The sequence below is a fragment of the Scardinius erythrophthalmus genome (genome assembly GCF_964197995.2).
Source record: "Scardinius erythrophthalmus genome assembly, chromosome: 6".
NCBI lineage: Eukaryota > Metazoa > Chordata > Actinopteri > Cypriniformes > Leuciscidae > Scardinius > Scardinius erythrophthalmus.
This window is the reverse complement of record NC_138226.1, coordinates 3,072,442-3,083,581: the sequence shown is the minus strand read 5'-3', so window position 1 is coordinate 3,083,581 and position 11,140 is coordinate 3,072,442. Positions and strand designations below refer to the sequence as shown.

The 11,140-nt window shown below is 34.9% G+C and overlaps 1 protein-coding gene across 2 annotated transcripts in view; it reads right to left on the bottom strand.

The window, feature by feature from the left end:
* Positions 1-11: 11 nt before the first annotated feature.
* The window catches only part of pfkla (phosphofructokinase, liver a), a 33,452-nt gene continuing 22,323 nt past the window's right edge, over positions 12-11,140 (bottom strand). The window contains exons 17-23 of one of the 2 annotated variants that reach the window (XM_081367932.1): positions 10,049-10,213; positions 9,743-9,804; positions 7,918-8,029; positions 5,127-5,226; positions 4,820-4,925; positions 1,633-2,689; positions 12-1,495 (exon numbers count right to left, since the gene is read on the bottom strand). In XM_081367932.1, the coding sequence (XP_081224058.1) occupies positions 2,542-2,689; positions 4,820-4,925; positions 5,127-5,226; positions 7,918-8,029; positions 9,743-9,804; positions 10,049-10,213 (693 nt within the window). In that variant the 3' untranslated portion in view covers positions 12-1,495; positions 1,633-2,541. Of the gene's footprint in view, positions 2,690-4,819; positions 4,926-5,126; positions 5,227-7,917; positions 8,030-9,742; positions 9,805-10,048; positions 10,214-11,140 lie in introns of both variants that reach the window. The other variant, XM_081367931.1, reaches the window with a different exon arrangement.

Sequence of the window (11,140 nt, the reverse complement as noted above, 5' to 3'; positions counted from 1 at the left end):
TCTTTTTTATTAAATGACATTCATCATTTACATGTTAGATTGTGATGGCTTACATTTACAGACAGAAACTGAATCATTTACTGTACACTTCTGGAGATTTCAGTAAAATAACCATTTCATAGTTGTTGACAGTAATATGAAAATCTGCTAAACATGGAAGTTTGAAATGTTCTGACAAAACCTGTGAAGAACACGTCCAGTTGCATAAACACAGTCACTATGTTAAGACTATCTTAAGAACTAGTGAACAACTAGCAGTTAGATAAGAAATCCAATTCACATTAAACCGATCTAACTTTTATCTATCTTGACTTTAAATTATTTTTATTTTATATAACTAATTTTTAAGACTAGTCTTAGCCAAGCTGTTTACGCAACCGGCCACAGATGACTATAGTCTGAGAAGTTTATTCAACTGGCCAAAGCAGGCCATATTAACCCCTAAAATCAGGAGAAAAATTACGTTTTGCACAAAAAAAAAAAATATATATATGTTTTTTTGCATTGTGAAAATTTCATGACAATTAAACCAAAAAATCTCATTCTTAATACTGCAATGCTAAACATGTTAGTGTGTATGAAAATAATGTCACAATGCAAAAAATAAATCCTCAATAGGCTTTATTTACTTTTTATTCGCCTGTTTTAGTTACACTCATCCCTGGTTCATTAGAGCGATTATTTTCATTTTCTAATGAATGTCAAAGTAGTGTATTAAATACTGGGGATGTAAAACATGCTGAACTAGAACTATCTATCGCTCCACATTAATCACGTTGCATAGACACACAATATCACAGACACAACACTGAAGACCACAGACACACATCATCTGATCTAATGTTTCACAATCACAGCACCTGGTTCACAATCTCCACTTTTACCTGCGACATCAAACCATTCCCCTCATGGAAAAGCTGCAGGGATAAAGATTCGCCAGGAAATAGACAGTAAAATCTGCAACTAACAGAAGCAGTTTAGTGTAAAGAATAAACACACAGTGACCGTCTACACTGAAAGTGACCGGTGTTGCATTGCACAAAGAAAATACATTTCTTAACAGCAAAATAACTACATTACAACAACAAGGTGATTTTAATTAGAGGACCAGAAACACCACGAGCTGGCTTTGATGAAATGGTCTAAAGTGATTAAAATAGCGCTATATAACAAATTAAATTTATAGCAATAGATTCACATATTATTTATTTGTTAATCGAGTGGAAACAGACGTGTGCAGTGTTTTCTCCAAGTTTAGTCCTTTCACTGAGACGTGATTTTGTCCTGCTAAAACTGAGCTTTTCTAAAAACGCTCTACTAAGTGCATACATTTGAACACGGACGTATTTGAAAACGTTGATGCATGTTTAGCATACTGTCTATGATGTTTCGTCATGATCATACGACGCGACGCGAAGCGGAGCTTGAATCAGCCTGAGGGGTTGTATTCGCTATAATAACCGCCTCGCTCTTCTCCCGCTTATTACATGGCTACCTACCAAATAAATCAATAATTTGACATAAAATATTGGTTTTAAAAAGGAGTTTATTGAAGCGGAGCTTGAATCAGCCTGAGGGGTTGTATTCGCTATAATAACCGCCTCGCTCTTCTCCCGCTTATTACATGGCTACCTACCAAATAAATCAATAATTTGACATAAAATATTGGTTTTAAAAAGGAGTTTATTGATTTAAAAACGATTGTATGGCTTCCGCTAAAGAAAATAGTCCGTTCCGCGTCCATAGCAACGCTCTGTTGCTCTGTTGCCATGGCAACGGTGTGTTTATACTTATAATTCCCCCAAAATAGAAATTCTGTGTGAGAAAAAATTCAAGTTTTCAGAGTTTTAGTGTCAGTACTACATTAAACTACTATATATAATGTTGAATATAATGTATAATAATGCAATGGGGGAATATTTGTGTGTCCTGATAATGCCAAATGTCTGATGTTACCAGTAAAAAGTGGCCAACATTATTTTAAATATATCTAGTCATGAAACAACACAAGCATATTCATCTAAAATAATTCTGTTTTCATCTTCAGAATCATGAATATTGTTATTCTGGTGTCTCTATTGTCCTGTGCTTTTTCAGCACCAAGTCCAAGACTATTCATTTACACACACAATGTAATATCAAAGTTAGCATTTTAATCAACAGTAAATGTTTTGTTAGCTTTTTATCATATGTCTTGGAGTGTCGCAATAATATCGTATCGTGATATGTATCGAATAGTGACATGAGGGTCTCGTCACACCCCTAGTTTTCAGACATTTCAGTGTGGACGGAGAGTGTTTAGAAACGAAAACGCAGTTTTAATGTAAATATATCAATAATTCTATTAATTACACTGGGAGTGATCTAGTTTTGGACACTCTGCATCAGTCCAGCATAAAGATGGAGCAAATACAGGCCTCTGGAGAAGAAGATCAGGTTCAGGCACACATCTAGAGTCGTACTCTCCTTCACTCACTAAAGCATCAGGCGTTCACCTGTTCTAACGGAGGAGTGGCAGTCGTGTGTGGGTTGAAGGTCGCTTTAAAACCCGGTGTCGATGCTGAGAGAGCGACGGGTCACGTGTTCGATCTCTCCCGTCACATACTCGTTGAAGGACGTCTGATACTTTGCCAACATCTTCAGCATCAGCCGGAGATTCAGCCACCACTGAGTCTTGGGCATCCGGTGTCTGCAGGGCGAGAGGAACTGCTCACTGATACTGGAACACTTCACAATAAGCTTCATTAGCTAATGTATTTACTAACAATGAGCAATACATTTGTCACTGTAGTTATTAATCTTTGTTAAATTAGTTAATAAAATACAGCTGTTCATTGTTTGTTCATGTTAGTTCACAGTGTTTTAACTAATGTTAACAAATACAACCTTTGATTTTAATGACATATTACTGTAGTAAATGTTGAAAGTAATATTACCTAAGATTAATAAATGCAGAAGAAGTATTGTTCATTCTTTGTTCATGTTAACTTATATAAAAAAAAAAAAAAAAATTAAACCAAAACTAATTTAGTTAACTAATGAACCTTATTGTAAAGTGTTACCCTGATACGATGGAAGCTTATGGGTAGCAATATTAAATTTGAAATGTAATATGCAAAATGACGATGCATTTCTGTATTTAAATTTAAATTTTCCAATACATTTGTGCAATGTTTGGTGCAAAATGAAAATGTTTTTATATGTAAATTGAATATTAAAACTAGTGCATGAAATGGCAAATGTAAATTATATAAATGAATTATCATTTTCATTTCGCACCATGTTGTATTGGAAAATGTAAATTTAAATACAGAAATGCATTGCCATTTTACATATTGCATTTCAAATTTAATATTGCTACCCATAAGCTTCCATATGATACTAGTTAGACTTGTCATTATGCATTGGTAAAGTGTGGTTTGATGCAGCCTTGAGAACTGGACAATAATTATATGAAGTGTTATTATTACACTGTCTAAAAAATCCCCCTAACTCAACTCAAAAACTTCAGTTCAGTTGCTGCCTTACATTTTTAAGTTGAGTCATTTCCACTCATTTTTAATTTTTACATTTTGTCTACCTGAATCATGCATAACTTAAAAAAATGTTTGTTACAATTGTTTAAATTATTTCGATGTTGCTTCCATGACTTTATCTCCATCTTTTAAAGTGAGTAGTAGCAACTCGACACAGCTGGTCATCTCGTCTTCTCCAAACAGAATAAAACAGCCTTTCCTCCATCTCATGAGAAAGCGTTTCATTTTTCAACATCTTTCAAAAGTACTTTTTTCATGTGTCCATTTTTTTAAATGAGGAGTTTTATTTTTTAAATTGAGTATATCTTTGCTTAAGGCGAGAAACTACAGGTGAATAGGGTAACATTTTTAACTAGCAGATATCAACATGAAACTTTCCCAGTTGATTACCTACATTAAGATGAGAAAAACAAATATTACAAGTTTTCTGTGATTTAATGTTTAAATATGCAAATTAGGCATTATCTAATTAAATATGCGCTAATTTGCATATATTTAAAAAAACGAAATCTGAGTATTGGATAAAGCCAGGTTCAAAATTATTTTTTCATTGTGTTCACATATTAGATGGGAAAAAAAATACAGAGGGATTTATGTTATCATGTAAATCAGAATATACTGTCAATAGCCTTAAAAAATAGATTTTCGCCATGTTTTTTGGAATAAAATGTTATATAAATCAGGCTAGGAATAATATACTTACAAATCCCTCTGTAAATGTCTTCATAATATAACTAGGTACAAGACTGGAGAGTTTGGTGTATATCGGTGCTACTGAAGTGGAGATTTCAGACTTGGAGAATGAGAGAAAAGTCATTTTGAGAAAACGGGCTTTAAAGATTGATCATCAGCCAATGAGATTGCGCATTCAGCCCTTTTACTTTCACGATTGGTGATTACAAGGAAATGACCATATTTGGATCCGACAGCATTGTACAGGAGAGAGAGAGCTTTTCATTTCAGCTTTATTATTTTTTTTAATAAAGACCTAAATGTGTATTTCGGACTTTTTTTCACCACAAGTCTGAAAGAAGACATGTTATTGAAGACAAATATCCCAAAATCTCAAAATTAACCAGTAAAATTTGATGTTTTTGCCTGCCGTGTCTCGCCTTAAATCAGCCGTTATGATGTTATTACGGCACAACTGGTTGTGAAAGTCGTATGTACCTAATATGCAAAGGTGAAGTCAGGTTGATTAGGACAGTTTTTGACTAGGAAAAAGTGTCCTTCACCCCTACTGAACCTGGTGTAGTGTGTGTGTAATTGTTAGAGTCACTCACACAAAGTCGGTCTGGTCCTTCAGCTCAGTGACGGGACTGAAGGTCAAAACCTTCTTATACAGGCCTATCACACAGGCCGAGTCTGGGGTGTTAGCAAACACACGACCTGACAGACACAAACACACTCAGTCGTTTCATCTTCTGCAGAAATCTAAAGTTTAAACTGCTGCTCAGAATTAGTCCTGTCATGTGACTAAATACCATTGACTTCAGCAGGAAAACACAAAAACGTCAAATTAAGTCAGAAGTATTTGATTTATACAGAGATGTTTTGTACAGTTATATTTAGTTTTAAACATCCTCTCACCTAGTCTAAAATTGTCGATCATCTTCTCTGTGAGCCACTGCACGGCTCGAACGCCCAGTTTAGTGCCGTAGTTTCTGTCAAACGGTGTCGGCACTCCACCCTACAAACATCAGAGACACAACATCATTTCTTTCAGCAGAGCCAAACCCCAATGTTGTAATTTCACTTTAAGTCCCCCTGTGGTTAATGTTGTTTATGTGTCTATGTGGTGTTTTTAATCTGCTTTAAGACAAACCATGTGTAAATTCATAAGTCGACAGCATTGCTGAGTATTTCCTCCTTAAAACTGCAGTGTCTCAAAAACACGCTTTGAAATCGCTGGTGTTTCTGACGTCACAAACTACCTTGTAACCAATCAGATCAACGTGTGATCGCCAACCAGTGGATCTCTGAGCTGAGTGAGTGAGTGAGTGAGTGAGTGAGTGGAGGCGGGGTTCATTTGCATATTCATAGAACCACGCATACTAAATGAGGCAAGGGTGTCGAGTTACATTCAAGATATTTTAAGGCGTGAAGAATTTATTTTCAAGGAAAAGACATTTAAATATGTAATTTTGGTGATCAAAGATGAGTTTTAAGGGATAAAATTACTGACTACAGGGGGACTTTAAAATCTTTTAATAATGCACCATAATTGTACTTTAAGTAATCCATGAAAATTTACTTCACTTACAATAAGATTCCAATTGTTATCACTGAAAAATGCTTCTAAAGTGTTTAATAATCTCAGTTTAAGTTAATTTCAGCATTTACTAATACATTATTAAAATCTAAATCTGTATCTGTTAATATTATTTAATGGACCTGAGCTAACATGAACTAACAATTTTGATTAACTGATGTTAACAAAGATTAATAAACAATGTAACAAATGTATTGCTCATTGTTAATTAATGCATGAACTAATATTAACTAATGGGAGCTTATTGTTTTTCCATGAAAAACTGTGCAGATGAAATTTGCACTATTATAATGAATGCATGTTTTGAAATCAAAACAATGCAGATCTTAAATATCTGATGCATTAAAGTTTTTTTAAATATCTGTTTAGTTGCAAGAAATAACATATATTGAAACTAATTAGAAACCCTAACCCTAATTAGGCTCTTTGACACAGTATTTGTGTGTGAATCAACTATGAAGTTGCTTCAAATTGAAAAGCAGGTGATTTTTAAGATAATTAATAGGATGCACAGAGATGCTGAAAGAGAACCTTCATACGTCACTTTATTAGAGTTGCAGAGCTGCCAACTCTCACGCATTGAGCGTGAGACTCACGCAATTGACACTTTTCACACGCTCTCACGCCACACATCCATTTTCTCACGCACAGAAAAATTGCGGAGCAAAGAGGTAACCTACTTTTAATATTAAACTAATTCTCAGCTCTTATTCCGTCAATTTTATTACGAAATTCAGACAAAAATACGTTTGCTGCTTGTAAATGTGACGTGACAGATCGCTGAGCGCCGCAGTTCAAGTGCACGTGAACCGATCATCTGTTACTTTTTATTTAAAGATGCAGTACAACTTACCGAAAGTAAACATAATATCGACCAATAAGTGTTTTTCAACCACGGAAAGAGGTCAATATAACAGCAGGAGAACAATTATGTCACATAACCTTACATTTACCTCAGGAAAGCCATTTAATGACCATAGCATGATAACTGAATAGAAAAATAGCTAGAGATATTTTGCTGAGCACTATATTACATATTTATTATATATTTACTTATGCCATTAAATAATTGTTATTATAACAAAAACTGCATTATATTTAATTTAATTTGTTATTTTTAACCTTTAATAATACCAGATTGGGCCCTCTGTGTTTACAGCATTAGGTGAGATTATTTTTTTTTACATAAAATTTAAAATAAATATGTATCCAAATGAGTCAATATTGAATCAAAATCGGAATGAAATCACAAGAATGGAATTGAAATCTTGAAATTTTTGTCAAGCAATAATAAAAACTGTATCCTACAGTATAAACATTGTAACATGTTGTCACTAAACTTCATAAAATTCTATTTAGTTACCGGAAGGATAATTCCGGTATTTAGCACTTTGAGTCTCTTTTCTGGTTTGTTTTGGATGAACTAGAGTGGTGGACACAGAAAGTTTGACGATGGGTCCTGTCTCGACTCTTTGACTCGTTTAGAAACGCCTTTGAGCGCTTCAGAGTGGCTGACTATGGCCATGCACGAACATGTCCTTAAAACAACCCTTAACGTTCGTTTTCAAAACTGTGCAACTCACCGAGTGGTTAGTGGTGTTCGTTGATGATTAAAAACAAGTAGCGTAGCGAAATACAGTTTCTGTCGTGTTTTATTTGGCATTTTGTAAAATCCCATTGATTTCTGTTGAAGGACTCATTGCTCGTTGATATTACTGCACTTCAGACTCAAATATCGAGCGGAAGTTTACACGCGGTTGTGAGGTATCTGAAAAAATAGTTCCACTATAGCAAATAACACGCATTGAAATCATACATTGCGCCGATATATTTGTTTTTAATCATCAACGAACACCACTAACCACTCGGTGAGTTGCACAGTTTTGAAAACGAACGTTAAGGGTTGTTTTAAGGACATGTTCGTGCATGGCCATAGTCAGCCACTCTGAAGCGGTCAAAGGCGATTCTAAACGAGTCAAAGAGTCGAGACAGGACCCATCGTCAACATTTGTGTGTCCACCACTCTAGTTCATCCAAAACAAACCAGAAAAGAGACCCAAAGTGCTAAATACCGGAATTATCCTTTAAATTGCTATTTTGAGCCTGTACCTGCTGCAGATGTCCCAGAACATTGACCCTGCAGTCGAATACACCTTTGCCCTCTGCCGAGTAGAGCTTATGGATGAAATCAGTGGTGTATTGCTCATGGCATTTCTCATTCCTGTGAACAGAGCAGTTTCACACTCATGTCATTAAAGGTGTAGTGAGCCATTCCTGCGAAACACTGGTGAAAATTGAAACCCAAGCAAACAATTTTGTGAATATTCGCTAGATGTCTGTTCTGTGTGTATGCAATTTCAGGTAACACTTTATTTTACAGTGTCCTTGTTACATATGTTACATGTACTTACCATAGTAATAACAGTAAATTATGCATAATTACATGCAACTAACCCTCAACCAAACCCTAATCCTACCCTAACCCTATACAGTCCCTCCAGTTTTTCGCGATTCCGCGATCGCTGAATACAACGCAAAATCAACAAATTGTCGCATTTTTTTGCGATCCTGCATAATTCCTAATTTAACCGCAAAATAATCACAAAAATGAAAAAGACCTCACAAAACATTAAATTATAATCACCCAATTGAAATATCTCTAGTTTAATTAAAGTTTCAATGCATTTTACGTGGACACAGATGTTGCGCACGCGTGATGTCTGTGAGCGGTCTGTCAGAAACATGGCGAAAGAAAATTTGTCTCACCTGCCCTCTCACATAAGCGCCAAGGAGCGGGCTAAGCAATATCCTGATATATTGCACGAGAGCATGCACGAGAGTGGGGGTAAATTGTTTTGTGTTGACCGAGTGACTGCCTGACTGCAGTGTGTGTGTGTGTGTGTGCGTGCGTGTGCGCGTGTGTGTGACTGACTGACTGCGTGTCACCGCCTGTCAGCGTAAATTCTCTAGCGCTTGAACAAATACACATAGCAACAATTACTTCAAAATATTCATCTTGGCGAGTATTTACGTAAAACTATCAGTAATAACTGATTGGGACGTTTGTCATTACTGTAGTAGGTCTTAAAGTGACAGTAACCTAATTTACCTGCTGTTGTCAGTGTTGTTAATGTTAATCAAGCAACAACAATAGCTACAGCACAATAAAAAACAAAAAAAAAACGTAAATTATCCACTGTTTGTAACTGTATCCTTGTATTTATTTGTCCTGTTTTGTTTCTTTTTGTTATTTGTTCCTTTGTTCTTATTTCATTACTGAGTGTTTACTTGATTATTTAAATCATTTCTTGGATGTTCCTGGTTGTGCCCATAGGTTGTTTTAAAAGTTAATTTGATGAGAATTTGATTAGACCAAAATAAACAAGCTTTATGCATTTTGTTTGTGATTTGTGTCATGTATGACGATTGTGCATCTGACAATACTTTTATGGTAAATGTGATGTCCTAATTATAAAATATAAAAATCGCAAATTTTTTCACAAATTTCTGGAAATTACCACCACAAAATCAGTCATTTTGATCGCAAAAATCACACAAAAAAATCGTGAAATCCTGGAGGGACTGCCTATAGTAAATACATGTAGTTGCTTAACATTACTCACTACTTAAATATATAATTACACTGTAACAATGACACCTTAAAATAAAGTGTAACCCAATTTTGTATGCAGCCGCCATTTCCATCCGGGGAAATTGGTGCGAAATATCTGTCATAAAAATGGAAGTTGCTGCAATCGGGGGATACATAATTTTTCATACATCATTATAAATTATTATTTATGATCATATTCCAATAGTTTAGATTATCATCAAATAATTTAGGAACCTAAAATATGTGTTGCAGGGCAAAACAATGTGGACTCGTTACCTCAGCAGTTAATGTGTTAATGTGTTGTTAATGTGGACTCGTTACCTCAGCACCAGACCTCTCTGAATGTCCTTCTTCATTTTCTCCGTCAAATGCTCCACGTTGGTCTAAAAGAAGTGACACACCAACAGCAAAACAATGTTTATTCTTCCATGTGTAGATATGGAGCGTTGGGAAATGTTAACTAATTGTATATTAAACTGTTTTATAAAATGATTTTGCCATTAAAATGCACTCTCAATGCCTGTTTTTGTTTGGGAAACGAGTAACAGACTCCATAATATCAGCTGGCACATGGTTAAAACAATAATTATGATACTATCATAGACGATAAACATGGCACAGCCCTACCTTGAGGTCATGGATGTTGAAAGGATCTTCGAAGATGTAAGCGGCGTCCGCTCCGACAGCGATGCCTGTGGTGGTTGCCAGATATCCACAGTATCCACCCATAGTCTCCACCACAAACACTCTCCTCTTGGTCCCTGTGGCCGACTGCTTGATCTTATCACAGCTCTTCATGAAACACAGACCAGCTTCAGATTAAAAACTAGACAACGAATGCAGCGACACGGCATCTTTATTTAAAGCTTCTGCAATTAAGGTATGCAGGTGTGCAAGCGTTTCAGATACAAGCCTCGTTTCAAAACCGACAATTTTAAATGTAATCAAAGCAAGTTTTTGTATTAACCTCCTTTTATTTATTGGAAAGTTTTATATGCATAAATGTAAATGTACAAAAAGTAAACCCCTCTTTGACATCTTCAAACGAGAATTGAATTTGTACTTAAATACAATTTCAATGTTTAAGTTAATTTCAGCATTTACTAATACATTATTAAAATCTAAAGCTGTATCTGTTAATGTTATTTAATGGACCTGAGCTTACATGAACTAACAATTTTGATTAACTAATTAATAAGCATAACATTTAATCAAAGCAAGTTTTTGTACTAACCTCCTTTTATTTATTGGAAAGTTTTTATATGCATAAATGTAAATGTACAAAAAGTAAACCCCACTTTGACATCTTCAAACGAGAATTGAATTTGTACTTAAATACAATTTCAATGTCTGTAAATAAGAAAGCTATAAAAATAAAATCTAGAATTTGTGCCATGTTTAATATTCTTTCATAATATGCTTTTATTCATGCTTGTATTTTTTTCTTTTTTTATTTTTCTTTCTTTTACATCTCTTGGCAAATAATTTTCAATAGGTAAATAAGGCTTCTTTACATCTTTTTCTTGTTGAGTATTGAACTATACATTTTTTATTGTTTAAAGGGACTGTGTGTAGGAATTTCTCCCATCTAGTGGTGAAACTGTATTTTGCATTCAAACGAATAATGCTCTCCAGCGCCTCGCTTTTTCAAATGCGCGTTGCATCTACGGTTGCCGTTATGTACCAAAAAGCTATGACAGGATGTCTTACAATAGCACT